Consider the following 27,040-nt stretch of genomic DNA (forward strand, 5'->3'; position numbering starts at 1 on the left):
CGTTTCGTTTCGTTTCGTTTCGTTTCGTTTCGTTTCGTTTCGTTTCGCAAAACCATCAAAATGGCTATACATATGTATATGATTAAAGTTTCTCGAGCGTACAATAGTAATCATAGCAGAATAAAGTTTTTACACTGAAAGATGGAGAGAGCGTAAAAAACGTTCAACTGTTGCCGTTTGGTTCCAGAACGAGCAACGGAGATCGCATCGCGAGACATTTGCACAAACGTGCCACCGTGGATCCACGGAAGACCACCTGCATGCTCTACTTGCAAGCCGACCATCAATTTTTCGCGCGATACGGCACGGAGGAGGCTTGTATCGAAGTGATGACTAGACACGTGCAAAGGGTCAACTCCATTTACAAGCATACCGGTACGATTTTATCCAAACACTTTCCCCAATAGAAAATTCGATTCACGAGTAAGAAAATCTAAAATTGTGCTTTATTTAAGTATCGCTATGTAAATCGCGGATACTTTGGTCTTATCGACCAATTGCAGATCTCGATTTCGTTTTTTTTTTTTTCAGATTTCAATCAGGACGGAAGACCGGACAACATTAGTTTTATGATAAAACGCGTCAAAGTACACAGCGAGGACGCTCTCAGAGATCCCAATTATCGGTTTCCAGGGAACTATGGCGTGGAAAAGTATCTGGAACTCTTTTCTGGTAAATATAATACATTTCTTCGTAATTGTTCGTAAACCTGACGATCGGATAATTCGAAACGCCTGTTCGTTGGTTGCAGAGGAAGACTACGACGCGTTCTGCTTGGCTTACATGTTTACGTACAGGGACTTTGAGATGGGAACGTTGGGCCTCGCTTGGACCGGTGATTTGAAAAATGCTGGCGGAGTTTGCGAAAAAAATGGCGTAAGTTTTACTTACGATTGGAAATTAACGCTGCTCGGTATTTCATCGGACAACTCGACGAGAGGTTAAAACGAAGCGAACGCTACGCGGCGTCGATCGTGTTAACGACTCATTGTCAGAGAAAAGAATCCCTGAAATTAAGAGGGAACTCGAGACTAAAACGTACGACTAAATATTGCAGCACTATCGCGGCAGCATGAAGTCGTTGAACACCGGAATAGTGACTCTGCTCAACTACGGCAAGCATGTGCCGCCTGCAGTTTCTCACGTGACGTTGGCCCACGAGATCGGTCATAACTTTGGTTCACCGGTAGGTTGCCCCTTTCATTTACCTTCCCCGCGGACTTTTATTTCCTTCGGAACCGCGCATTTTACGCGAAACCTCGAGACACTGTCGATATATGCGTAACCCATTTATTAACTGCCACTTTACTTTGTTACAGCACGATCCGGAACAATGCACGCCCGGTGGAGAGGATGGAAACTTCATTATGTTTGCTCGTGCCACTAGTGGCGACAAGCGTAACAATAATCGTTTCAGCCCCTGCAGCTTGACGGCCATTAATCCGGTTTTGAATAGCAAAGCTCGTTCGCCGAAGGGTTGCTTCACCGGTCAGTCTTTCCTTCGTTATTTTTACGCGTTCCAAATATACGTCGTACGATTAACCAATTGTAACCAAGAAAACGACTCGATTGTGTGTCGACAGAACCGCAAGTGTCGTTGTGTGGAAATGGCGTAGTCGAAGAAGGCGAAGAATGCGACTGCGGATGGGAAGAAGATTGCAGGGACTCGTGTTGCTTTCCGCAACGTCGATATCCACCGGCGGATGAAACTCCGTGTACTCTTACGCCAAGATCCGTGTGCAGTCCTAGTCAGGTATGCGGAAACGATTCGTCGAGTGTCTTCTGTCGTCTGTAATCTGTAGTCTGTGTTTCGAATGGAACTCGAATCAAATTTAACTCGAATACGTGTCGCGTTTCGCGTTTGTGCAGGGTCCGTGTTGTACCGCCGAGTGTAATTTACGATTCGGAGAGAAATGCCGAGATGACAACGGATGCCGCGATGCGAGCTTCTGCGACGGTAGATCACCCTACTGTCCTCCTTCTATCAACAAGCCTAACAAGACGATCTGCAATCGCGAATTCGTTTGCTTTATGGGAGTAAGTACATCATCCACTAGGGAATGCGAAACTTTTCTACATTTTTCTTTTACAAAAGGGACTTGGGTTTTTCTTCTTTCATAACGAAAATAATGCAACGCCTTACTAATCGCCGGCAACTACAAGTTACAAAAGTTTCTCAAACATGGATATCGTTTGTTTCGTTCTTTTGCAGGAATGTACAGGTAGTATATGCCTTGCATATGGTTTGGAATCTTGTCAGTGCATTCCGGGGCCAAATGACCCTTCGACGAAAGCTTGTGAACTCTGTTGTCGTCTTCCCGGAGAGAGTCAGCCTTGCTTGTACGTTGACAGACATTTCGACGATGCAAGTATCTCTTATCGTATCGATAAAATCATTGTTCGCTTCCGACAGGTCATCCTTCGACTGGAATTCTCCGCCGTTCGATATTCCAGATATGTTTTCGAAACCAGGAACACCGTGTAACGACTACAACGGTTATTGTGACGTTTTCCAAAAGTGTCGAGAGGTACTACGATACTTGGAATCAATTTTACAATTACCGTCTGCATAATATTTATTAGGTCATTTTTATCGCGCACAGGTGGATCCAAGCGGTCCGTTAGCGACTCTGAGGAAGCTCTTGCTGTCGGACGAAAGTCTTGCCACTTTTCGTCGCTGGATTATCGACCATTGGTACGCGGCTGGTTTGATCGTTTTGGCAGCGGTATTGTTATTGGTACGTGTCCCGTTGATTTTTCGATTTGCGTATACAACCATGCATACGTTATTTCTACAATCTTGTACATGTTTTAACCTCTTCTTCGTTTAGGATAAGTCAATTTATTATGCTATTATCAATCCGAATTTTTGCGCCAGAAACGGTCGAGGAAACGTATAGAGAGTAAGTTACGGGAAAGACAAAAGTATAATAGATACGTGTATTTATTCGTCGACGCAGCGTTGATACAGTTCGCAGCTATTATCGGTAACCGCTAGTTTGGTTCATGTTATTCCTAGTGTCTCATCGTAGTTCATTTGAATCGTCAATGATCGTTACGCTCCTAACGCTCCCCTACGTCGTTATCTTGGTATTTACCTACCTCGAACAATAGAATTCCGGGCGATAGTTGGTATCGTCGATATTTCTCGACTCTTTTCTGGAACCTAGGTGGCGAGCATGAGAATGCTGGGCAAACGACCGGATCTGAAGCTCAAGTCGGTCACGATAATGCACAGCTCGACGACGGAAACGGTTCGTCTGCCGCCGGAGGGAGCGGAGGGAGTCACGGTACATCCGCCGGCTGTACGCGCCAAGCTTCCACTTAGCAGAAAAGTCCGAGAGAAGAGAAGACATCGAAAGCATAAAGACTCTCACGGCAATGCAGGCGAAAACTCTGCCAAGGTGAGAATACAAATTGTTGATTCAGCCCGACCGATTGCGATCGTTCCGGTGATTTCTCGTAACTACGTAATGTATTATGAATCGTTCTTTTTCTTTTCCAAAGGATGCATCGAAGAAAAAAAAGAAACAATCGCAACCACAGCCGCAACCGCAACCGCAACCACAACCGCAATCGCAATCGCAACCGCAATCGCAGCCGCAGCCGCAGTCGCAGCCGCAGCCACAGCCACAGCCACAGCCAAAGAAGACATCGACGAATCCCAGTGAAGAGTTGGTCCGGAAGAGATCAGCCGAGCCGACGACCGTCGTTGTTCAAGAAAACAAAAGAAAAAAGACTATCCCGGCGACTCTTTCTCGAGACAAACAAAATTTCGTTAGCAACACACCCACCAACGGCGACAACGATAAAAGGAAGCGTTGCAAGAAGCAACAGAGAAAAGAAGTGATCGACTATTCGGCCACTCAGGCCGAAAAAGAATCCGAGCCGAACGCTGATCCTAAAAGCAAAGTTCGTTCCTGGCTGCTGGCGTCTTCTCAATGTCGACCGGAAATGACGAGAACGAACGCGTCCGGGCTACCGAAGAGCAAGTCCACTCCCGTAGGGCTAACGAGTGCCGGGACCAGGTTACCGCCAACCAGACAGATCGTCGCCTCGAGAAGGCCCGTTGAATCCAGAGAAACAAAAAGCTCGGCTGGCAACAAACCGCGAAAAGAGAGAGCAAAGCTGCAAGTGGTTTACAACCCCCCCTTCAAATTTAGCGTAAAATTACGAAAGTCGGACAAGGTGGTTGCTCAATTGGTCGGCACTCAGCCGGCAAACGCGAGCCTCGCTAACGGCAGATCCAAGATTCCGAGGACAGGCGTTCTGCTGCGGACCCCGAAAAAGAAGGATAGGGTCAGAATCGGTAGAGCCAGACAAATAGCACCTACAGGAATCGGAAACGGTACAGGTGATTTACCTGACCCGGCCAATTCTGATCTTCATACCGTTCCTTCTGATCTCGAGGTACTCTTGTCCGAGAGTGAGTTTCTATTCTCGGACACGTGACCACGGTCAGACACACCCGGATATCTCCTTGTCGGGCAAGAATCACTTTTGCTTCAAACGAAAACCGCCGTTGCATCGAGAAATCCCGTCCGAGGAAGTCGCGAAAGAACTCTAATGGACGTTTTACGCCCCATTTTGTCGCCGAGAACGAACATCGGTGTCGGAGAACAACTACAGCCCGTTTTTTCGTATTCAGCCGGATACATGGCGGCTGTTGCTGGTTGTCTTTTCTTTTAAAAATGGGACAAAATCTACCTAACCCAGAGTCTGCTTCTTCCGTTTTACCGTGGTTGAATTTATTTGCTCACGAATATGCCTTAGCGGCCAACAAAACGTATACACCTATCGCGTACGCTTTTTTCTCTCTTTCACGTCTTCCTAGTATTATACATATATTACTATAACGTATCGTTCGACAAACGAACGACGGCCTCCCTCCCTTGCGTTTCTATGTGGTTGGAATAGTGTAATCGGTAACGAACCACGTTTTATGGAGGAATGTGCTTCGGCGAGCAGCATCGTGTCATACATACCAGTGCTAGTTTCACACATCTAAGCCAAGTATTTTTCTTCCAAAGATAAGGGGCCAAATTCAACATTTAAAAGACTACGCATCGACGATTGCACGTATATTTACAGCGTAAGAATACGTCAACACCGCAAATCTACTGATCTAAAGAAAAAAGAAGAAAATAAAACCAGACAAACGAACAAACAAATCACGGTGAAATTTTACTTTTCGCTTGCAAAGTGTAAGTTCCGGTTCGTTTGCGATCGCGGCTCCTATCCAGGGTGACTCGACGAACGTTTCTTTTTTTTAAAAGGAATTTTAATCTTTTTTTGGCATCCTGTATTTCAAGGATTCGATCAGCTTTCAATCATTGCGAGAGACAAATTATAGCGTGATTATTACCGTACCTTCAACGGTACAAGAAACACTTAAACCTACTGCTGCATCGTGCCTATTATATTGTACACCGCTCTACGAAACTCGGAAAAGGGATCTCACTGTTGGAAGAGAACTTTTTTTTGTTTCCCTGGCGATGATAGTTGCGAGAGGAACAGCAAGTTTGCAGGCAATTTAAATAATGATGAACCGTACTCCTCGTTATCGAAAAGGAACGCATAGTGTCTCTTTTCGATACATTCTTACCATACAAATTTTAAACACAAAATTACCTCGGGATTTTCACTTTTTAAAAAAGTTATTGTCGATCATCATTTTCGCTTCGATACTTTGCCTGGACTTGCTGTTTATCTCATATGCTGTTCTCATGGTTCCTATGCCCGGCAACTCCTAATCGCAGTGTAATCCTTGCCGGATTATTTGCAATTCCAGTACGTAAGCGATGATGATGATGATAATGATAATGATGACGATACCGGCGATGGCGACAGTTACGACGACGACGACGACGACGATGACGATCGTGATAATGATGATGATGATGATGATGATGATAATGATAACTATGATGGTTGTGATAACCATGACGGTGATGATGGCGATGAACTCGTTAAACTATTTATATTTTTGAGACTGTACAAATATACGAGAATTAGCGACACGTTACTAGGTTTCCGTGAATTTTATTCCCCCGTCGAATTATAGATCGTTAGATAAACAGCAAGTATCGAAACTGAATAAGATGATTAATTAATTGTACCGAAATAGTCTATGATTGCTGTGCGGTGCTATTAATGTATACGCTTACTCCATTGAAATATTTTGTGTCCATGAAACATTCCCCCCATTTATCGCTCTACGTGTTTCTTGCGTGTAATTATTGAGATTATGTTCCTTTCGTTCGCGATTGTGTGTGTGCGCGCGTAAACATATATATTTTGTTATTTACGCGGCGATCAATTTTTTGTAAAAATACGCAAGACTCTTGGATTCGTTCGCAAAGTTCGCAAACTTCTTTTCCTATTTTAATGCTTCACCGAAGATCCCACATCGATCGACGCTTACAATTTCATGCATGGTAAAAAAACAAAGAAAGAGTTTTACGAAACATGCCAAGGACTCACAAGAATGATGTGTTAGAAAGCGCTTCTGTGTGTCGTCGATATTAAACTCTTGAAAGAAAATGCTTCGAACGGTAAGAAAGATGTGCGACAAATACGTAGTTTCATCGACGAAAAGTGATAAATATTCTAATTGTTCACAGTCGATGAAATTCGATGCGATTAGGAGACAGAGGTGGGCAAACTTCCTCTCAAGTTGTCACAAGTAATAACGGTTTTGCTATAAATACTCCAACAAAATTAACGTTTAACAGAAAGTTGAATACATGTACGCGATGTATTCATACTTTGATCTCCATATACAAGCGCGTGCGTGGCTACATGTGACAAGTATGTCGGAAATTGAAAGAATCCAATGTATATACTATATACATATATATATATATATATGTAGGTACTCGAAGAAATGTTCACGTTTGCCCATTTCTATTTAAACTAAACGAATAAAACGTAGTAATAAAATGACAAAATAATTGGTTGCTCGTGTATATACATACGCGTGTACGAGTACTTGAACCGCAAGAATATGTGATTTTATTATTACGCGAGCGAAACAATTTTGTCGATGTCGATTTAACACAGGCGAATGAGTTGCGTAAGGAAATGTGATTTTACTTTTAAGGTCGATCTGTGTTAAATTACCAAGTCAAAGATTTTGACCGGTTCTGAGCCAGTGGTGTCGTGTCGACCGACCATCCTCGTCTGATTCGTTCTCGACACTCCGAAATGTTTTCGATAGATGGTTTAGCTGAGATGGCTAAGAGCGAGAGCCACGTTCGTCGAGAGAAACACGTCGACGAGTGAGGATGTACAGGTTCCACATAGTATTAGGTATACAAAATTCTAGTATTAAACTTAACTTATCGCATATCCAATTTAAAGTTAACGATCTATCTAGAAGATTCGAGGGGGAACGATAAAATAACTTCTTTCCACGATCTCAGGAATATGTTTCGCGAATCTACAAGTATATCTATTTTAAAATGTTATCGTTTCCAAGGGTGTATACCGTTTCAGCGATAGACATTCATTTTTCCGATTATCATCGTGACGCGATTAACCACGATTAATTTTAGTTCGTAAGTAACTATAACGACTAGCCGTTAACTAAGAAAACTAACGTTCGTACTTACATATACATTATACATACGTAAACATATTCTTAACACCAGAATAGGTGCACCTTGTTTCTCTACTCGAGCCCCTTCTCTGTCCGTTAAACTAAATCGAAAAAATCGTCATATCGTACGTCTCTGGTGAAATTGTTGCAAATGGAAGGGGTAAAACGTAGAAGGAGATCGCTTGAGGATTGCCTCGGCTGACAAGAAAAATCCGATCCATGGAACAAAGAAGATCGATCGACGCTAAAGTTCCCATTTGATTTTTCAACGCTAAACACGCCCGAGGCAAGACTCTGTTAATTTATCGCGTACCTACTTATATCCTACACACAACATAGGACTGCTGTATTTTTACACGGACTTTGTACAAATAACGAGAACCACGAGAGCATCGGCCTCTTGCGCACCATTGTATATATATACATATACACAATTTAAATATGTATATGTATATATCTGTATACCAATAAATAGACGTAAAAATAATTCTCTTGATCAAAGTTTCGAGACACTCGAGAATTTAATGCGATATCCTGCTTATCATAGAAAATACAAAGAAAAATAGAATACATGTATGCAACGCGTTGTTCGATTAGTGAGTCATTGAAATTATTTGTCGTTGCATTTTTCTTTTGCGCCGCTTCGAGTCGTCGTCGTCTTCCTCTCTTCCGCGTACCTCACCGTTTCAGTCGGCTACAGGTACGGGGATCGGCCCGGAGCGTCATCTTGCGAATGTCGTATCCTATTCTTCCTTATAATCTCTCTTAATTCGTTCCCGTATCGCATACCTGAAAGTAAAATGTTACGCAATTATTGTTAGATTGCATGTTTCATTATAGAAGCATTCAAGAGCATTCTAATTCGAACATTCGTCTTGCATACTTTTCTCACGGCGAACTTGCTCCCTCCGCTTTTCCTTTTCCTCCAACTTTCGTCGTTCCTCGGCCAGATACCTACCGAAAGCCGCATCGATTGCGTCTTCTTTGGCTTTCCTCTCAGCAGCAGCTTTTTGGTGCCTCGCCTATTATTTTACGCACGCGTTTCTAAATACGTTTTTCGCAACGAATAGAGTAACGATTGCCTATTTTTTTCTTTTATAATTACTCGAATGGAACCCCGTATTCGTAAGTTAACTCGCGTTACCATGTCTTGTAAAAGTTGTTTAGCCGTTTGCTTTTTCTTCATAGTCAGCTTGAGTGCTTCATTCGAAAAATCATCTTCTTTCTCTGCCAGATATAACTCGTGGTAAATTTCTTCCCGTTCGAATTTTCTGTATTCTTCGTTCTTTATATTAATCGCTAGCGTTTTTATTACGGCATCCTTCTTCGCGTCCGTATCGGTCTAGAAGAGGAACGAATGCAATATTTAACTCAACGTTCAACTCCGATAGATTAATTTCTTTTCAACCTTTTGCTCGAATTCACTTTTTTGCAAAACCTCCTTCTTAGCCACCATACGTAAAATATCATCGTACTCCCGTCTGAGAATTTCCCTACGTTTGTTTTTCCAAATCTGTCGAGCCTTCGAGAAGGCTTCCCTTTCGAATTGCAACAGAAAAGCGGTATCCTTTTTCCGTTTCTCTGCTTCTAGATCCTCTACGCGCAGTGCCTTTTCGATATCCTCCGATAGTTTGCGTTCACGGTGCTTTTCCTCCTCTCTCTCGCGATGCCTGCGGCAATTGTCTATCATCTGATTTTGTAATTCTCTTTTGTAGTTTAGTTTTTTCTGTCGTTCTTGTTTCACGAAGTCAAAGTCGTCGGTATAGGGCCATACGCTGTTTAACTTTGAATCTTTCCCCTCCTCCTCTTCTTGTTTTCTCCTCTCGGTTAATTTAACTTCCATGTCCTCCGCATTGCAACTCGAAACACTCGATACAGCATCGCCTGTTCTCCTCCGTTTGAAAAATTCTTCCAATTCAAAATCTACGCGAACGGAACGTGACTTTGGTTCAGTTATATGTATATAAAGTTCCAAATGAGATGCGAAAAAGTATTTTATACACGCTTACGTTTACGGAGCGATAATTCTTGGGCTAATCGGTGTGCGCGTTCAGATTGTTTCATTTTCAGGTCAAAGACTTTTTTAGCTTGATGAAATTTGATTGCTTCTATCGTCTCTTTGCGCTCGATATGTGCTTGACGTAAACGCTGTTTATTTTCGCTTCTGTTGAACAATGCTCGTCGACGATTTTCCATCTCGACGGCTTTTCGTTCCTGAATACTCTCGTTGCTTTTGTTACTCCGCACTCCGTCCTTTTCTCGTGTCATCGTTTTATTTAAATTTTATTTAATCGAGTAATAGCAATAGTATACTGCTGAAAAATGTTCACTTTTTCAATTATTATCATTAGTTGCGAGAAACTTGCGTCGGTAGCGATGACAAAAACATCGCGTATCAAGATTTCAAACAAGAGAACGTTAGATTAAGAATAAGGAACTAACGCGAGAGTAGAAACGTGAAAGTATCTTGAAACCGTGAAACCACGGTATTATTTATTTATCAGTTTTTTATAGAAATTGTACGATACTATTTACACATTCCTTCCTCTCATCGATATAAGTTTACAAAATTTATGCATAAGATTTATATACAAAAGGCTTGCAACATTACGCTGGAAGAATGATATCGAAAATGTCTGATTTAATAGTCGGCAGCATTGCTGGCCAAATAATCGCGACGTCCGATATTAGATGCTTGTTTATTTTGGATGGCTTCCAGTTTAGGGCACTCTGTGATTCTGTGACCAAGGCCACCGCAATAGCTGCATCCACGTTCGTCTGAAATCAAGTAACCAAGTAAATAGTTTTATTCTCTGTTTTTAATGGAAGGAAAAGAAATCCATTGTATATTTAATAATCTAATACGAAGTAGTTTACCTCCCAAGTTGAGATACTTTTCATTTTCCGAGCAAAGCTCCAACAAAAACGGTGGAACTTTTTGTTTCGCTTCCATAAGTAAATGTTTCAGATCGAGCAACACAGATTCATCGTTTGCTTTATTAATGAACGTAGTCGCTATTCCAGTCCGACCGGAACGACCAGTTCTTCCAATTCTATGTACTGTACAAGAAACCCTATTACTTAGTTAATTGCAATTGATTAAATAATTAATTCAAACCGTTTTACTAGATGTAGTTGTAAGATTACCATAGTTCTCCACATCGTCGGGCATGTCGTAGTTTATAACGTGTTGCACATCAGCAAAGTCGAGACCCTTAGATGCGACATCTGTTGCCACCAGTACATCCTTCCGACCTTCGCGAAACGCTTCCACGGAACGCGATCTCTCTTCCTGATCTACGAAACAAAGTAAGAAAACAATTGAAATATCCAACCCGAAATCTCTTAAAGAAAAAGCATTCGTTTGATAGAAAGGTATGTATTATACGTACCTTTTCCACCATGTATCGCTACTGCCTCAACACCTTTCAGCAATAGATACTCGTGAATAGCATCTACGTCTTGTTTCTTCTCGGCAAATATAAGTACCGGTGGAGGAGTCTTTTGTAAGCACTCCAAAAGGTACACGATCTTAGCTTCTTGCTTAACGTATTCAACTTCTTGTATTACGTTCATCGATGCAGCACCTGCTCGACCAACGTTTATCGTGACAGGTTTTACTAAAGCGGATCGAGCAAAATTTTGTATCTTTTTCGGCATAGTCGCAGAAAATAGCAACGTTTGTCTCTGACCCTGTAAACGGTATACCACCATACGTAATCTACACCACCCATATAATTATATTAAAAGCATTTTGCTAATGTATGTTTACCCTGAAAAACGAGAAAATCGTTCGGACATCCTCCTCGAAACCCATGTCGATCATGCGATCTGCTTCGTCCATGCAAAGATAACGACACACGCTAAGTTTTACCATCTTTTTGTCTAACATATCCATTAATCGTCCAGGAGTTGCCACCATGATATGTACACCCCTACAACCAACAAACAAATTATATAATACGACGCAATAAAAAACAATCACAGTACTAACAATCTACCTACTTGTTAATCACTTCTAATGATTCAGATACAGGCACGCCACCGATGGCTAAACAACTACGAATTTCGGGACAATTTGTTTGACGTAAACTGTTCGTATAATGACGAATGATATCATACGTTTGCTTTGCTAATTCTCGCGATGGACAAATGATTAAACCTGCAAGAATATCATCACCCGTTACACAATATTTATCTTTGTTACTTTATGTAAATATACCAAGTATTTATACCATACGGTCCTTCGTTCCTTACAAATGGCATAGCAACTTCTTGCTCTAAGCAGAACATTATGATAGGTAATACAAACACTAATGTTTTTCCACTACCAGTAAAAGCAATGCCAATCATATCACGACCAGATAACCTGTAACGTGTATAAAAAAAAAAATTGGACAAAAACATTATATTGTACAAAGAAACGATTAGCGGTACGTTAAACGTATACTAACACTGTAGGTATTCCTTGAATCTGGATAGGCGTCGGTTTGACGATACCTTTCTGTTCTAAACCGTTTAAAATTCCTCTGTGAAATTTCATTTCTTTAAAACTTTTTAACGGTGGCGGAACATCGTCTCCTTCTACCAAAATTCGGAGCTTCCTTCTAACTCTGTCGTGCCTCGCTTCTCCTAAAGCGAGAACTGTCCTCGGAGGTCGCCAACTAGTTTTTATCGGATCTTCGTACTGAATACCCTTTGCCAATTCTGCCACACCCATTAAAGCTTTGTTTTCTGCTACGCTTTCAAGAATTTTCTCTTCTTCTTTCAACTGTTTCTCCATAGCGCTTTCTTTCTTGGCTGAAAAATTTTATCGATTACTTCATCGATACTTTTATCAAAATGCTACTATAGATGTACATTTGTACAGATATCTTGTACCTTCTGCCAATTTTTTCAATTCGGTGTGCTGGTCCAACAGCGAAATATTGGATTTCCTTCCCCATACTTGTCCATCGTCGTCGTCTGCATCGTCTCTTTCATTTTCGCTACTACTTTTCCCAATAATTCCAACAGCAGCTTCATCTTTTAGCTGTCCAAGCTTACCAAGCTTGGCTAGTTGTTGTTTTTTGCGTTCTTTAACAGGTACATAAGGAACGTATGCGTCATCTGTTTCCAAAGGACTCTCCTTCTCCTCGTCTCTTCTGTATCTCTGTACAATAAAACATGTTTCAATTCTAGTATAATAACTATAGCCGAAATAATTACTTTTTTACACAACGATACTAACTTTTCGTGGAAGTTTCTCTTTATTCTGTGCCATCGTTACAAAGTTAATAAACGATACTTGGTAGTCGAGAAAACAACGGAATGAACAACATGCAAAATCAATTATCCATTTATTAATGGTATCAATAATCACATCCAACTCTGTTTCTAACCTAAGTCAAATTTATTTTGAACTGTTGTTGAGCTAAGATTTCATCTAATAAATATCGTTTTATAATATATATTCTTCGTTTAGTGTTTTATGAATGTTTCTCAATAATTTCCCTCTTCAGTTTCCTTCTTCATATATCATAAATTATATTCGGATATCTTGGAAAGTTTACTTCAGAGGGTCGTTGCGTCTAGCGTCGTGTCGTAACCAGTCGTGACTGTCGTGTGAGTGGTCGTGAGTCGTGAGGGACTGATTATAACAATTGGCAAGATATGGTTATCTGAATATTTCGTATAAATTTAAATTACAAAGATATCATATCTCTGAATGTCATTGTCACGAACATACTAGATTGTTACGCGTTAAAACGTAGTAATGTTTAACAGACCAAAAGTAATAATTATTGGAGCTGGAGCTGCAGGTATTGCTGCAGCAGCTAGATTGATAGAAGCGGGTTTGGAAAACGTAATAATTCTTGAAGGAAAAAATCGGATTGGTGGTAGAATACATACGGTAGAATTTTGTAAGTAAAACGCTTCTCTTTACATCTAAGATTTCTCAAAAAATCACACTAAACTATTGCAATTGTTTGTATACTATGAAAAATAATATAGGATGTACAACATAGTTATACAAAGTTATTATATTTTTGTACTTTCAGCGGATAATGTTGTAGAATTAGGAGCGCAATGGGTTCACGGGGAACGTGGAAATGTAGTCTTTGACCTTGCTTTCCCATATAAACTATTGGATTCGTCGAAATGTTTTAATGATTTCGATGGACACATTTTCGTCACTGCGAAAGGTGAAATATTATCGAAAAAGGAATCCACGGAAACATTAAAATTATATTATTATATTTCTGAACATACATCGGATGAGATAAACAATGCAGATTCTTACGGAGAATATTTTATAAATCGGTAAGTACACGAGTTAGAGGAATATATACACAAACGCATATAAGAGACTTTATTGTTCTTTATATAGAAACTGTTACAATTTTTTATTTATGTGCTCGTTATAAATTTTCACCGCGAGGACTTTCGTAACAGAATGTTTTCGACGAATGCGTCGATATCGCTTTCCCTGAACCATGCTTGCAATGTTGGGTGTAAATTTGATTTTGCAACTGCATATACTTCTTTATCGGAAACTATACACCTATTAAAAAGATCTTAGAATTATCGTTAAATATGCAAAATAGAAGCAGTAAGATGTAATCAAAAAACGCACCTTACACGACAATTTATACATTGACTTCTCACATATTCATATCTTAACAAAGAATATATATATTTTATATACTTGGCGTCCAGTTTATTTTGATCTTCGCTATACGTTTGGTGAGGATTATGTATTCTTTCCAAATATTCTTGCGTTAATATTGGTACGATGAAGTTCACCTGGAAGTAATAAATAGTTACATCGAAAGGTATCGGTAAATCTTGCATTGTATTCAGATGCAAATGGAATTACTTGTCTAAAACAATCGTCTATAAACTCTTCTGCTCTGCTGTATACATAGTGTTCTTGTTCTTGAAGTATGACTACTCCGATTTTAGGCTGTTTAGATCTAAATATTTTTGCTATACGTTGCGCCGTTGTTAAACCATCATCGGCAAATGTTAGCATAACTATGCATCCATATGCCTGTTTTGTCTATGTATAAGGTGAACAAAAAAAATTTAATATCTTATACTACAATCACAACCTCGAGATATGTATTATACATTAAACACTCTACGATACCTTTTGTAAATTACCTTGCAAAATGTATCCAGAGTTGTCTCCTACGTTTTGCATTTTCTGTACAATTTCTATCGGAGTTAAAACTAACGGTGCTCTTGGTATACTCTTTGATCGAAGTATAGCAGATTCTGTGTAAGCATCAAAACGTATAATTATTAACAGGGAAAAGATACATAGCATTTCTATACGCTGTGCGATAGTTTCTAAAATACCATCAGCCGAAGAGTTTGATGGAATCGCATCAATTAAATCGGTAATGTTATCCTTTATTTGATTAATCACATCGAAACGGTGCATCTTTTGCAAGGCGTTTAAAATTTTGTCTATAGTTGCATCGACGTGTTGCACGTAAGCTAATAATACATAATAAGTTGGATCCTGTAAGTTCTTGAAATCATAATCTATACACTAGAAAAGACGAGTAACAATTAGAAAAGTAGCGGTTAAAATATCTTTCTTAGAAAGTACGTTAATTTTATGCATGCGTACACGTATTTGTTCCATTGTCAAGCCCATATGAGCTGCAAATTCCTGCCATCCGTTATACATTTTTCCTGTGGCAGTAGAACTCAATAACAAACATAATTTATGTAGAGTGGGTCGTCCGATGTGTTCAAATAAATACGACGCATGAATTCGTGCTGTAGCTCTTTGTATATTTAGCGCCACCGTATCCAAATTTGGCGGAACATCGACCTCTTTCCGTAACCTTTCCAGTTCGGGATCGACATTGCTAAAATGGTATATCAAAATTCTTTATACTTTATTCGACATACCAAAGTTGTACTTTTAATTGTATTTTTTGTAAGATCATATACTTAATCTATGTACAATCAGAGTATGTCCTTATTTTTTAAATAATTTATACAGTCGAGAAAACGATTCCCACCTTTTTGCAAACATGTTAGACGTACAACAAAATAGTATTTTAATATATTCCTTTTTTAACCGTAATGTTATAGTGCATCCTTGTAAACAGCAGCATCGTTAAAAGCGTATATATATTATTCCTGCACTTATATATCTATCTATATATATATATATATATATAGATAGATACAAATCGTAACGTACTATAGCATTATCACGACAAACAATATTAAAGGTTACTTGTATTTACACAAAGAATTTGACAGATTAATTGCATTCGTATCGCGTACGCGTTTACGGTTTGTAATTTGTAACAAGTGTATTATAGAGACTATATGCTATAATATAACACTTGATAACACTATAGTTGCCCCACGCCCCACCACTATTTCCTTCAAGGCCGATGAATCATACCACATCTGATTTCACCGCTTAAATTTCAAATTGAAAACGCGAATACTGCGCTAGATCGAATATTACATTTAAATGCACTAAATTGCATTAAATATTGCATTACAAAGTTTTATATGCCGATCACTCTATGTATATGTATACAACTATAATTAACTAAATTAACTAAATTAAGTGAATTATTATTCTAGATTTTATAAGATCTTTGAAAAAAATCCATTTACTACTCGCGTTAGAGCGGAACAGTTGTTAGATTGGATACATAAATTTGATAATTCAATTCAATGCAGCGATTCGTGGTTTGAAGTTTCCGCAAAAGAAATGCCAAACTATTGGACTTGCGAAGGAGATCATGTACTTAATTGGAAACACCGTGGTTATAAAACACTGTTTGATTTACTATCTGTAAGCATAATTTATATTAACTATAATTGCGAAATTTGATAAAGAAAAAGTTTGATAACATGTATCGTTTATTTCGTTACTCTTTTAGAGAAAGACTTCCAATCCAAAAAATGTATTACCCATAATGGAGAAGATCGAATTCAATAAGGATGTTTCCAATATTGACTACACATCGATTAATAATATAATTGTAACAACAAAAGATGGTTCCAAATATATAGCATCTCATGTTATATTTACTCCGTCGCTTGGAGTTTTAAAAGAGAAACATGCTACGATGTTTACACCAATCTTGCCAGACAAGAAACAACACGCATTGAAGGTACACGCATATAAAAATATGAAATGATATCTTAATTCGATTTTCTGGATTTAAAATCTCGCCATATATTTAATTTTCAAATATTACTTAGGGTTTGAATATTGGAACTGTAAACAAAGTTTTCCTGGAATTTCCACATAGATGGTGGAAGAAAGATTGCGCCGGTTTCAGTTTAATTTGGCCTAAAGAAGACAAAATAGAATTTCTTAAATCTCACGGACAAGTACTACATGTACTATTTAATACTTATTATCGATATCGTTTCTTAAATATACTAAATATATCGTGTGTGATTTAGGAATACGAGTGGCTCTGTGATGTTTTTGCATTCATTCCTGTAGACTACCAATCACGAGTATTATGCGCATGGATCTCTGGTAAATATGCAAAACAGATGGAATTGCTTCCCGATAATGATGTATCCGACGGATTATATCTGCTGCTAGAAATGTTTCTCGAAAAAGCATACGACATTCCAAAATTTGATCGAATACTTAGGTAGTATTTTACAACGTAATATAATTCTTATTATTGTTACGCATTATCAAATCTATCCGTATACCTAACGTTCCTCCACATTAGTTTGTACTAATGTATTAATATTAGCATTTCTCTTGTTGCTCGCTAGATCATCGTGGTATACGGATGAACATTTCCGTGGATCTTACAGCTTTAGAAGTATAACAACCGAGAAGTTGAATGCGAAAACAAAAGATTTAGCAGATCCACTTGTAACAACTGATGGTAAACCTGTATGTATTTCTCATAATTTAATATTCAAATAATAACACGTATCAGATTTTCTAATAATTTCATTTCCTCGTTAGATAATTCACTTTGCTGGAGAAGCGACGCACGATCATTATTATTCTACCGTGCATGGAGCAATTGAAACAGGTTTCAGAGAAGCGGATAGAATAATAAACTTTCATAGGTAAATTCAACAATTTTTTCGTTTTCACTCCTATAAATATTTGAAATTTATTTGGCGAAATAAATTCACTTTTACAATCGTTGTACTACTTTTATACACATTTTATTGTATTTGTTTAATTATCTTGATTTGCATTACATACTATAATTTACATATGTTCATTCGCAACTCGTCCTTTATTCCATGCAACATGTTTACTTTTCTTTCTGGACTAGGTCCATAAATGATATACATACAAAGACAATTTGTGTGACTCGTAGTTTGTAGTATACATTCTTTTGTTTTTGTTTTTGTTTATTATTATTATTATTATTATTATTATTATTATTATTATTATTATTAATTTCAAATTATTTTTAGTTTAAAAACAAGGTATGAGCGAATGATCACTGTATATTAAACATGTTTAATGTTTGTATGTTCTTATATGATTTCGATTTATACGTTCTATTCGTATTGATCAGCATGCTTTTTCTTAGGCAACTAAAGTCACAGCTCTAACCAGAGCCACATGTTTCTTGGTAAAGGATGACAGTCAGTTATAAACTTACTCGATGCTTTACAACATCCAGGGAACTAATACTTCTTATATGTATATTTACAACCTTCTAAACAAATAATATTAAGTTGTATGTGAATATTTGGGATATGTTTAAATAACGGTTTAATTTCATGATCTTGTTCCTATGTTTGAATCCTCTACTAATTATTGTTACAAGTAATAAATAATATTACAGAGTTAGTTGAACGATGTTGTCTGTTATTATCGCATCACATTTGTTAACATCTGTTAATCGTTATGTTTACGTTTTCATTGTCTGCATCTGCATATTCTCTTGATTCACATATACACATTCATAAAAGAATCAAGTGTTAATAAAAACATCACAATTGGAATCATGTAGAACACGTGATTGGTTAAAACAAGTGACGAACAACTTTGGAAAAATGGGAAGAATACCGAGTACTATTAGCGAGATAACATCGAGAACAAAAGTTGTAATAATAGGAGCCGGAATAGCAGGATTATCAGCTGCAAAAACATTAGAAGATGGAAATTTTAATGATTACTTACTACTCGAAGGTAAATGAAACTTTGTACCGGAAGATAAGTATAGTATGTTACAATTATGATTAACAACTTATTTCATTTTATTTTCAGCTCAGAATGTGGTTGGCGGTCGAACAGTATCATTACCATGGAATAAAAGTTGGATAGAAGTTGGTGCTCAGTTCTTACATGGCGATCAAAGTCAGCTGGCACAACTTTGCTATGAAAACAATTTACTTTCGGACATTCAGTTTCGAGACGGTCGAGGCATTTTTATTCGCGATAATGGCATTAAAGTCGAAGAAACGTTAGTAGAAGAGATAAATGATCTCGTTCATAGTACTCTAGAAATTTGCGAAGATTATGTGAACAAGGACGTCGAACCGGAATTTGAGAATATCGGCAAAGTTTTATGGGCTTCCCTCGAAAAGCATTTGCAAGAAGGAAACGAATCGTCGTTAAGATCAAGTATAAAAAAAGAGATTTTCGATTGGAACGTTAGATTTCTCATGATCGATAATTCTTGTCTCACGTTAGACAAGTTGTCGACAAAGTCCTGGGGAAAATTCAAGGTAAATATAGGTAACAGGTTTTCTAGCGTCCAACACTTGACGATCACATCAAAATAATAAAGTATATATGTGTATATATATATATATATATACACATACACTTGACAGTTTGCTAACGGTCCGGAACATCTTTCGTTGAAAACCGGATACAATTCGTTAATAAAACTTATCGCAGATGGATTGAATAGAAAAAATTTGCGTCTAAACACTTGCGTGGAATCCATCGAGTGGCGACGGGTTGTCCATGATGATCACCGCACTCCTGTTCTATTGAGACTCTCCGATAACACCCGAATTCTCTCCGACTGCGTCATAATCACTAGCTCGCTTGGTTATTTGAAAGAGAATTATAAGAACATGTTCGTACCTCCGTTGCCATCTCCGTTTGGTCGGGCAATCGAGAGCCTTGGATTCGATTTGATTAATAAAATTTTCCTGGACTTTGGTACACCCTGGTGGAAACCAGGTACAGAAGGATTTCAATTGCTCTGGAAGGAGCGTAACTCGACCAACTTTCATAGTAAAACATTGGCTGCGTGGACTAGAGATCTGACAGGCTTCGACGTTATTCCTGATCACGAGGGTGTGCTTCTCGGTTGGGTCGGTGGTCGTGGAGCTTATACGGTGGAAACTTTAAGCGAACAACAGGTAGCGATCGATTGCACAAAATTGCTCAAACATTACCTGAAACTCGATGAAATTCCATCGGTGAAGAAGTGTCTGCGAACTCAATGGAATAAAAACAAGTACGTTCGAGGTGGTTACAGTTACATTTCAACAAAATGTGACAAGAATGGTGTATCGCCGGCCACATTAGCAGAACCAATATGGAGCAACGTAAAAGGAAATAATGGCACGAAGGTAAGCAAAAGAATGCAACCAATCGTCGAATATAAAACCTGTTGTAAGATATCGTTTTATTTTAGGATGTACCCGTTATCATGTTCGCCGGTGAAGCAACTCATGAGAACTTTTATTCTACGACTCATGGAGCTTACGAAACCGGTATAAAACAGGCTCAAGTTTTTCTACAACATCACGTTTCAAAAAGTTGATCTTAAAAATACCCACAAATACGCGTGTTTACAAATACACATTCTTTGTATACATATACGATGTACGCATAGATATACATATACATACACGCACAGCTTTAACTTGAAACGAATAAAAATTTGATATATATGATACCGAAGAAACTCATTTATATAATTCCGATCGAGTTTAAATATTGATCTAGTCAATCGTATCTAGCATCTGTCTAGGTAAATAATGCTATTTTGTTATGTTTTTGCTATATAGATTCATCAGTCTCTCGGCCTCTCTCCATCCAGAACCGATTGCGCCGTGTACCGTAGAGAAATGATGTTCGTTAGTAGCTTCTCCGGCAAACAGAATCACCTAAAACGAGAAAAGGACACGATGATACGATGACACGATACAGTAACGGTATACGGTTTTAGTTGTGATTTTTTAAAACTGATTTATCGAAGAACTTACCGGTTTACCCATTGTTATAATCGGTTCGGCTAACTGTTTCGCGCTCGAATTCGTTCTCTGAGTTTCCATGGATCGGTAGCTATACGTGCCACGAAAATGTTTGTTTTGATGCCATTTACTTCTACAGAGAAGAAACCAAGAAGATTTTACGACGAAACAGAAAGAAAGAGAAATGTTTTGATAATTTCCAAAATGATTCTACCTTATCATTGCTATAGGTCTAGTAACGTTGTATTTTTTTCCTAGGAAATGTTGTAAAATGTCGATAGTTTGATTCAGGACCTCGTCGTCTGTGAGGTCATCCATTAAACGCGCACCTCTTCCGGAAATCCATAAAAGCAGCAAGCGAGGCTTATGTTCAACGATGGCAATTCCTAGTACGTGTGGTAACCACTTTGTTTTTATCTAAAAGAAATACACGGAAATGTATTAGGAAAGTAATGGTAAGGTTATCGGTAAACTTTAGTTGTACGTAGTACCTACATACATTGGCATCGAGCTCCTTCCTTTCCGTTTCATTCCACAAAAGGCTGTACATCCTGTTCTTCATTCCTCTATTATTGTACCAAGTGTCGTTAAATGCCAAGATTATTTTTTCAGCGTTCCCAAACCCTAGACCCTGAGAGTAAAGTTAACAGAGTAGAATCGATATTCCGTAAAGAAATGTTCGGCTAGAAAAGAAGAAGATCGAAGAAAAAAGTATAGGTCCGGGTACCTTGATGTTTCTGATCTTTGACTCTGGCAATCGAGGGGTGAAGATAGTTTCGTACTGTGCCTTGAGCACCCCTAAAGATGGTGTCATGATTACGTGATCGGCTACGTATTCCTTATTATCGAGCGTGGTTATTTTTACGATACCGTCTTGGTTCGAATAGTCGACTTTTGTCACCTCAGCTTTGAGAATCGTTTTATTTAACACGGGCAACTCTTCTTCTGGATTTGGGAATTTTTTCTAAAACGAATAGTTTAAATACCATACATATACATATATATATATATTACATTACTACTATTACATTATATGTATATAATTTTCTAAATAGGGACGCGTCCAAACCATTAATATATCTAAGATGGTGCTGTAGCCGCGTTCCTTCCAATTAATCCCGTTGTCACCCGGGCTTGTCATATACGCATCCTGTTCTGGTGATAAATCGTACCAGGAATCTGCGGCATCGAAGCTCATCTGCATCTGGTCCAAGTACCACAGTAACTGTTGTTGCATCGTTTCGTTTAATTCCGGGAACAGTGCAAAATACTCTTTCAACCTAACAGCGGGATTTGAACGGAAGTTGAGTGTAAATGAGTGTACAGAGTACAGCGTGGGTATTTATCGCTTCAGAGATGGGCTCGGAACAAAAAATAGTTTTTCAATGTTCACGTAATAAATATCGTACCATCATTTCTTTGGAACGCTATGGCATACAAAGAAGCGAACATGCACATGAAAATGTTTCATCGTAAAAATAGGAATTGCATACAATTGACGTTACTCGCAGTAGATGAAACGAACAAAATTTATTTTCAGAAATGGTATGCATATGGCATTGCTATTGCCGATTACGATAATTTTATCTACTTGTACGGTTTTTTCTTTGCTACTAAATTGTTTTCGAGCTCCCGATGCTCTTACGATACGGTACACACGTACATATGTATATCCACGCGTTACCGATAACCTTTGTATAATTCTGGCCTTGAATACAAAAAGTTCGTACTTGATTTCGTAGCATTCGCCAACAGAGTCATTGCAGTTCTTTAAAGAATTCCTTGACTCCATTAATTGGAAATAAAAATCCGAAATGTTTTTCGTAATTGTCGGGTCGATTAACTCGCCGGACGAGGTAAACATTTCGTTATAAAAGGGATCCGAGTGATCGGTGATATTCAAAGGAGCTGCTAGTTGATACGCGACGTTTCCTTCCTCTCCATGAATCCATTGCGCACCTAAATCGACACTGTATTCGTCTGTGGGAACACGAATTTATCCTTGTTAAGTTGCTGCTAGCTATATTATATGTACAATTGTACAATTCTTCGAGCCCTCTCGAACGAATAAACTAAACGAGAGATATCAAGAGTGGCCGCGTTTCGTATACATATAATATTACACGAGACTCGGTAATGCAAACTACAAACTTTTATATCCATCATTGTATCCTCACAACTGTTTTACCAATGGATCAGGCCATTACAATTACAGACTATCGTTAATTTATTGAAAATATCGTACTCTTGCCGCAAAGATACAGTGAGTATTATATGTATGTATCTGCGACTACCTAATAGCTATCCTCTCTTGTTTACCGTACAGACTTTTTACCTCCGAAAAGTTTAGCCAATTCAAAGTTCTTGAACCTGTAATCGAATCGAATCGAATCGAATCGAATCGAATCGAATCGAATCGAATGATATGGTCTGGGAAATTTTTGTATATGGTCGTTTGCCGGTAAAATAAACAGTCGATTTTCTTTAAGAAACATTTACCGTAGCTACGATAACTGATTGTCAGTGAACTCACCAAACTTAACTGTGTGCACTCGTCCGCCGATTCTGTCCTCGGCTTCCAAAATCAGAACATCTTCGAAACCGTTTTGGAGTAGCTTCGATGCAGCCGCGATACCCGAAGCACCAGCGCCGACGATCACGATCCTCGGCGAACCTGCGTCTACGTAGTTTGTTCCTGTGACCAAACAAAAAATAAAAATTCCGGTATAAAGCATTTTCGCGACACCGTGTCGAACTCGGAACACGAATTTCTGTCAGCTGATCGAACGGACATCTAGTTTTACGCAGTGACTTATATACACACTTGCGTCATTGTTCGTATGACAATTTGTCTTTGTGAGGAATCAGAGCAATTGGTAGTAGTGATGGCTACATAATAGCTAATAGCGAGAGATAATCGTTTAAAATATAGATAATTACGTAATTGTATTGATGGATCGGTGCTGACTGTTGGATACGATCCTATAGGATGCGCGTATCTATTATCTACCAGCTTCAAACTTTTAACGAAGCGAAGAGGGAAGAACATTGCATCATGATCGTACTTACATATGTGCGTGCCGCGTGCTGCTAGATCGAAGCAAAACGTGACTTATACCTTGCATTTCGTTTTTTCTTCTATTTTTTTTCTTTTTCAATTAAATTATTATCAATTATTATTACTAACGTAGCCCTGTTTCCGTATCAAACCCGAGTATAATTTAAAAAGTTTACATTTACAAATCTCGCTTTTATGACATCTTTCATTTGAAATTTTATCTCACGTTTAATTTATCAGTACATATTTAGTGTCGTCGAATGAAACCTAGGTATAAGCTTATCTCGCATCGGAAAGGAGTTAGCGTACGAACAGCTTTTGAAATTCTCGTTGTAACAAGAAAAAAAGTCTCGAAAGAAACTAAAATAAAAGTGGTACGCACGTATAAAATTTTACATGCGATTCATCGGTTTTACTTATCGTTCTTCCTTGTTCATAAGTGTTAAATCGGGAAGATACACGACTGCATCTTTGACAATAAAATAGTATGCGATAAGGTTCAACAGTCTGGAAAATTTCTCTCTCGATGCTAAATAAACAATTTTAATTTTTGTGACCTGCCAAAGGGTCACATGATTTCCGAACATGTTACAAGTTTGAATATTATTCTTGATAAACCAATGGGATCGGGAATATCGAGATGCAGACAACAGGGGACGCTGTTTTCGATGCGTGGATACAGTCACAGTTAGATAGATACACAGTACCACCAGAGTACACAGTGCACGCACACGCACACGCACGCACGCACGCGCGCGCACGCACACACACACACACACACACACACACCGACGATCGATGGATCGATCCATATTTAGATTCGCATTCGCGTATGTCCCGTACGCACAGATTAAATTGAACGATTAAACTTCTGAATCTGCATATTATGTTACTTTTAACAAATATATTTATCTTTTCTAATGTCATCGCAAACTGCAAAGCATTCTTCGGACTTGAAAAGGAGGTGGACACGTGACAACATATAAATATAACACAAATATGAAAATCATGTATTTTATCCACCGGATGTTGTGTTTGTAACGCAAAACTTCTTTTCCCTCTTTTATTTTTATTCTAGTTTTGATTTGATCCAAGGCTAAAGAAAGATCTGTCTCTGCTGGTTAGAATCATTAGAATTAGAATAATGGCATTCAGACTCAACATTCTCACGATACATTTATTGTTTACGATTGCGTTAGTGTTGCCCGCAAAGAATTCAGGTTAATTATTATTATTTTTGGATTTGTACGCGTACTTTGTTTATTGTATTATAGTTTTTTTCAATTACATAAATCTTGGCGATTTTAAACTACACTTTTACAAGTTTTTCAATTTTCTTAAATAGCTGTAAATTAATAAAAATCCATTTATTCGAAACACCATTAGTCTGCCAATGTTAAGTGATCAAAATTTTTTCCTTCAAAATCACGATACAACTGCATATTGGAGTGCTCAATCATCTTTGCCACCTTTAACCAATCCCAATAAACAAAGTCAAGTTTGGCATTTTAGCATGTTGCATTTTACAATAATATGTCTTTCTTACAAGATGTTCGTGATTCAGAGAAGAATGTAGTTTCTGAGAGTACATCCAACCATGGAACCAGTCAGTCCAACGACAAGTCATTGGTTCCAAACCAGATTTCTAATAAAATAGCTGGCTACACGAATGCTGCAACCAAATCGGAACAAAGTAAGTAGACAAACCGATAGTTGACGTTTCATAATATCAACTCTAATATTAATTTATAATCTTGATACGTTAGTGTGCCAAGAATATGCCAGACAAATTTCAAGCACTCCAGGAGTACTGTCTCTGGTCTGCACCAATTCAGAGGTGAATCGACTTGTTATCGGAGGTGTTACTGCTCTTCCTGGTGAATTTCCTCACATGGTAGCTTTAGGTACAAGAAACGACACGGGAATGTTTATTCTTTCGTGCGGTGGGACACTCATTGCACCGGAATGGGTACTTACAGCGGCACATTGCACTTACCAGCCAAAGTATTACTCGACATGTTCTTTATTTTAACTAATTATCACAAAAGATATTTTTTCTATAAGAACAGTTAGTTCTTATACAAAAGTTTTTATCAAATGCCGATACTTTTATTATAGTCCTACGGATGCACGGATCGGTCTAAATGATTTAAGGGATAATCAGCACGGTATTACGACAACGATTAATAAAACGATACGTCATGTAAATTACAAACCTCCTACCATGTACGATGACATAGCCCTTATAAAGTTAAATACTGCTGTTACATTTAGCAAGGAAATACGGCCTGCTTGTCTATATCAACGGTACGATACTATACCAGTGCAAGCATGGGTCAGTGGCTGGGGTGTTACCGAATTTGGTATATTTACCATTAAAATATCGTTGCATTCTGAGGTACTTTTTAGAGCAAAATTTCTGGAAAATTCTAATGTAATTGTAGATGCTGAAGAAGGAAGCAATCAATTGCAAAAGGCGCAGCTTGATATTATCGACAACTTAAGATGCGCGATTAAACAAAATCCATCGATGAAAATACCATACGGAATTACACCAAGTATGGTCTGTGCTGGAGATTCTCGCGTTTGGCATAAAGACACTTGTCAAGGTGATTCAGGAGGTCCGTTACAAGTAGTTCATCCGGAAAATGTATGCCTCTTTCAAGTACTAGGTATTACAAGTTTTGGACAAGGCTGCGCGTTCTTCAATATGCCAGGAGTATATACGAGAGTCTCCCATTATCTCAACTGGATAGAGGATATCGTTTGGCCGTAAGTTTTTAACTTTGCAGTAATATCAATGTAAATTTCACTTTGGAAATTTAAAAAAGTTTATTTATTTTGCAAGTAAATGCCCCGAACTACTTAAATATTAAAAGTTTCAAATACAATTTAATATTAATATTAATATTGTTTAACGATTTCATACATTTCAGATAACGATAGAATTATTTTTTTTTTCAAGTATCATTATCGATGCTGTGATCAATACATATCTATACACACACACACACACACACACACGCGCGCGCGCGCGCGCGCGCGTTGCCGATAATTATGTAGATTTACAGAAAAAAAAGGAGAGAAAAAAATACAAAAGAACGGATATTATTTTTACATTGACGTTAATTTTGTTGAAACACCTTATGCGATTTAACGTACACCACGTGTACATTTTATGTAATACTAAAGTATTG

General features: G+C 38.2%; 7 protein-coding genes across 16 annotated transcripts in view; 3 read left to right on the plus strand and 4 right to left on the minus strand.

Moving 5' to 3' along the window:
- Positions 1 to 6,030, plus strand: part of LOC128874676 (disintegrin and metalloproteinase domain-containing protein 10-like) — a 15,249-nt gene extending 9,219 nt beyond the window's left edge. For 3 of the 5 annotated variants that reach the window (XM_054119613.1, XM_054119611.1, XM_054119612.1), the window contains exons 7-18: positions 188 to 375; positions 532 to 672; positions 752 to 876; positions 1,058 to 1,186; positions 1,320 to 1,488; positions 1,584 to 1,753; positions 1,870 to 2,037; positions 2,213 to 2,340; positions 2,414 to 2,528; positions 2,604 to 2,738; positions 3,171 to 3,404; positions 3,508 to 6,030. In XM_054119613.1, coding sequence (XP_053975588.1) covers positions 188 to 375; positions 532 to 672; positions 752 to 876; positions 1,058 to 1,186; positions 1,320 to 1,488; positions 1,584 to 1,753; positions 1,870 to 2,037; positions 2,213 to 2,340; positions 2,414 to 2,528; positions 2,604 to 2,738; positions 3,171 to 3,404; positions 3,508 to 4,452 — 2,647 coding nt within the window. In that variant the 3' untranslated portion in view covers positions 4,453 to 6,030. Of the gene's footprint in view, positions 1 to 187; positions 376 to 531; positions 673 to 751; positions 877 to 1,057; positions 1,187 to 1,319; positions 1,489 to 1,583; positions 1,754 to 1,869; positions 2,038 to 2,212; positions 2,341 to 2,413; positions 2,529 to 2,603; positions 2,739 to 2,878; positions 2,988 to 3,170; positions 3,405 to 3,507 lie in introns of all 5 variants that reach the window. The other 2 variants (XR_008456686.1, XR_008456687.1) reach the window with 2 other exon arrangements.
- Positions 5,260 to 10,158, minus strand: LOC128874685 (trichohyalin-like). Of its 2 annotated transcripts, none has more exons than XM_054119633.1 (6): positions 10,043 to 10,158; positions 9,610 to 9,912; positions 9,009 to 9,523; positions 8,745 to 8,942; positions 8,484 to 8,622; positions 5,260 to 8,389 (listed from the first exon to the last, which is right to left on the minus strand). In XM_054119633.1, exons 2-6 carry the CDS (start codon positions 9,866 to 9,868, stop codon positions 8,295 to 8,297), a joined length of 1,206 nt encoding a protein of 401 aa, XP_053975608.1. In that variant the 5' UTR covers positions 9,869 to 9,912; positions 10,043 to 10,158; the 3' UTR covers positions 5,260 to 8,294. The 2 variants fall into 2 exon arrangements, with proteins under 2 accessions (XP_053975608.1, XP_053975609.1); XM_054119634.1 differs by having other exon boundaries at positions 9,610 to 9,915; positions 10,043 to 10,131.
- Positions 10,064 to 13,190, minus strand: LOC128874679 (ATP-dependent RNA helicase abstrakt). Its single transcript, XM_054119619.1, has 10 exons — positions 12,831 to 13,190; positions 12,482 to 12,752; positions 12,055 to 12,400; positions 11,836 to 11,969; positions 11,606 to 11,762; positions 11,373 to 11,535; positions 10,993 to 11,293; positions 10,748 to 10,897; positions 10,478 to 10,660; positions 10,064 to 10,378 (listed from the first exon to the last, which is right to left on the minus strand). Exons 1-10 carry the CDS (start codon positions 12,861 to 12,863, stop codon positions 10,242 to 10,244), a joined length of 1,875 nt encoding a protein of 624 aa, XP_053975594.1. The 5' UTR covers positions 12,864 to 13,190; the 3' UTR covers positions 10,064 to 10,241.
- An 18-nt stretch (positions 13,191 to 13,208) lies between these two features.
- Positions 13,209 to 20,485, plus strand: LOC128874677 (spermine oxidase-like). Of its 3 annotated transcripts, none has more exons than XM_054119614.1 (12): positions 13,209 to 13,503; positions 13,642 to 13,903; positions 16,205 to 16,418; positions 16,507 to 16,740; positions 16,832 to 16,972; positions 17,039 to 17,238; positions 17,369 to 17,492; positions 17,568 to 17,674; positions 18,580 to 18,758; positions 18,837 to 19,297; positions 19,406 to 20,158; positions 20,224 to 20,485. In XM_054119614.1, the coding sequence occupies exons 1-12, from the start codon at positions 13,356 to 13,358 to the stop codon at positions 20,350 to 20,352; spliced, it is 2,952 nt and encodes a 983-aa protein (XP_053975589.1). In that variant the 5' UTR covers positions 13,209 to 13,355; the 3' UTR covers positions 20,353 to 20,485. The 3 variants fall into 3 exon arrangements, with proteins under 3 accessions (XP_053975589.1, XP_053975590.1, XP_053975591.1); XM_054119615.1 differs by having other exon boundaries at positions 16,832 to 16,963; XM_054119616.1 differs by lacking the exons at positions 13,209 to 13,503; positions 13,642 to 13,903 and adding an exon at positions 15,351 to 15,473.
- On the minus strand, positions 13,809 to 16,155 carry LOC128874687 (uncharacterized). The gene is made up of 7 exons (XM_054119637.1): positions 15,622 to 16,155; positions 15,222 to 15,465; positions 14,945 to 15,140; positions 14,733 to 14,860; positions 14,460 to 14,642; positions 14,217 to 14,386; positions 13,809 to 14,144 (listed from the first exon to the last, which is right to left on the minus strand). Exons 1-7 carry the CDS (start codon positions 15,633 to 15,635, stop codon positions 14,012 to 14,014), a joined length of 1,068 nt encoding a protein of 355 aa, XP_053975612.1. The 5' UTR covers positions 15,636 to 16,155; the 3' UTR covers positions 13,809 to 14,011.
- Positions 20,472 to 23,585, minus strand: LOC128874681 (spermine oxidase-like). Its single transcript, XM_054119625.1, has 8 exons — positions 23,319 to 23,585; positions 22,516 to 22,765; positions 21,855 to 22,065; positions 21,513 to 21,749; positions 21,285 to 21,416; positions 21,000 to 21,202; positions 20,798 to 20,918; positions 20,472 to 20,698 (listed from the first exon to the last, which is right to left on the minus strand). The coding sequence occupies exons 1-8, from the start codon at positions 23,518 to 23,520 to the stop codon at positions 20,573 to 20,575; spliced, it is 1,482 nt and encodes a 493-aa protein (XP_053975600.1). The 5' UTR covers positions 23,521 to 23,585; the 3' UTR covers positions 20,472 to 20,572.
- Positions 23,586 to 24,600: 1,015 nt separating this feature from the next.
- Positions 24,601 to 26,960, plus strand: LOC128874688 (serine protease snake-like). 3 transcript variants are annotated; one of them, XM_054119640.1, is made up of 6 exons: positions 24,601 to 25,063; positions 25,408 to 25,536; positions 25,610 to 25,847; positions 25,962 to 26,206; positions 26,288 to 26,615; positions 26,780 to 26,960. In XM_054119640.1, exons 1-6 carry the CDS (start codon positions 24,988 to 24,990, stop codon positions 26,781 to 26,783), a joined length of 1,020 nt encoding a protein of 339 aa, XP_053975615.1. In that variant the 5' UTR covers positions 24,601 to 24,987; the 3' UTR covers positions 26,784 to 26,960. The 3 variants fall into 3 exon arrangements, with proteins under 3 accessions (XP_053975615.1, XP_053975614.1, XP_053975613.1); XM_054119638.1 differs by having other exon boundaries at positions 24,610 to 25,063; positions 25,393 to 25,536; XM_054119639.1 differs by lacking the exon at positions 26,780 to 26,960 and having other exon boundaries at positions 24,602 to 25,063; positions 25,393 to 25,536; positions 26,288 to 26,619.
- The last annotated feature ends 80 nt before the right edge of the window (positions 26,961 to 27,040 follow it).

This window comes from Hylaeus volcanicus, chromosome 4, assembly GCF_026283585.1.
Source record: "Hylaeus volcanicus isolate JK05 chromosome 4, UHH_iyHylVolc1.0_haploid, whole genome shotgun sequence".
NCBI classification, from domain to species: domain Eukaryota; kingdom Metazoa; phylum Arthropoda; class Insecta; order Hymenoptera; family Colletidae; genus Hylaeus; species Hylaeus volcanicus.

Coding starts and splice junctions, on each gene's coding strand:
- LOC128874685 (XM_054119633.1), bottom strand. CDS start 9,868: ATGACACGAGAAAAGGACGGAGTGCGGAGTAACAAAAGCAACGAGAGT. Junction 8,623..8,744: donor AACAACTTTTACAAGACATG/GTAACGCGAGTT, acceptor GTAAAATAATAG/GCGAGGCACCAAAAAGCTGC. Junction 8,390..8,483: donor GCAAGTTCGCCGTGAGAAAA/GTATGCAAGACG, acceptor TTTTACTTTCAG/GTATGCGATACGGGAACGAA.
- LOC128874679 (XM_054119619.1), bottom strand. CDS start 12,863: ATGGCACAGAATAAAGAGAAACTTCCACGAAAA. Junction 11,970..12,054: donor ATTCAAGGAATACCTACAGT/GTTAGTATACGT, acceptor TACACGTTACAG/GTTATCTGGTCGTGATATGA. Junction 11,763..11,835: donor AAGGAACGAAGGACCGTATG/GTATAAATACTT, acceptor ATATTCTTGCAG/GTTTAATCATTTGTCCATCG.
- LOC128874677 (XM_054119614.1), top strand. CDS start 13,356: ATGTTTAACAGACCAAAAGTAATAATTATTGGAGCTGGAGCTGCAGGT. Junction 13,504..13,641: donor AATACATACGGTAGAATTTT/GTAAGTAAAACG, acceptor TTGTACTTTCAG/CGGATAATGTTGTAGAATTA. Junction 18,759..18,836: donor TGATTACTTACTACTCGAAG/GTAAATGAAACT, acceptor TTTTATTTTCAG/CTCAGAATGTGGTTGGCGGT.
- LOC128874687 (XM_054119637.1), bottom strand. Junction 14,861..14,944: donor ATCAAACTCTTCGGCTGATG/GTATTTTAGAAA, acceptor ATGCTTACACAG/AATCTGCTATACTTCGATCA. Junction 14,387..14,459: donor TAGACGATTGTTTTAGACAA/GTAATTCCATTT, acceptor TATTACTTCCAG/GTGAACTTCATCGTACCAAT.
- LOC128874681 (XM_054119625.1), bottom strand. CDS start 23,520: ATGCTTTATACCGGAATTTTTATTTTTTGTTTGGTCACAGGAACAAAC. Junction 21,417..21,512: donor CAAAGATCAGAAACATCAAG/GTACCCGGACCT, acceptor CTTTACTCTCAG/GGTCTAGGGTTTGGGAACGC. Junction 20,919..20,999: donor AGACCTATAGCAATGATAAG/GTAGAATCATTT, acceptor TCTTCTCTGTAG/AAGTAAATGGCATCAAAACA.
- LOC128874688 (XM_054119639.1), top strand. CDS start 24,988: ATGGCATTCAGACTCAACATTCTCACGATACATTTATTGTTTACGATT. Junction 25,537..25,609: donor TGCAACCAAATCGGAACAAA/GTAAGTAGACAA, acceptor TTGATACGTTAG/TGTGCCAAGAATATGCCAGA. Junction 25,848..25,961: donor CATTGCACTTACCAGCCAAA/GTATTACTCGAC, acceptor CTTTTATTATAG/TCCTACGGATGCACGGATCG.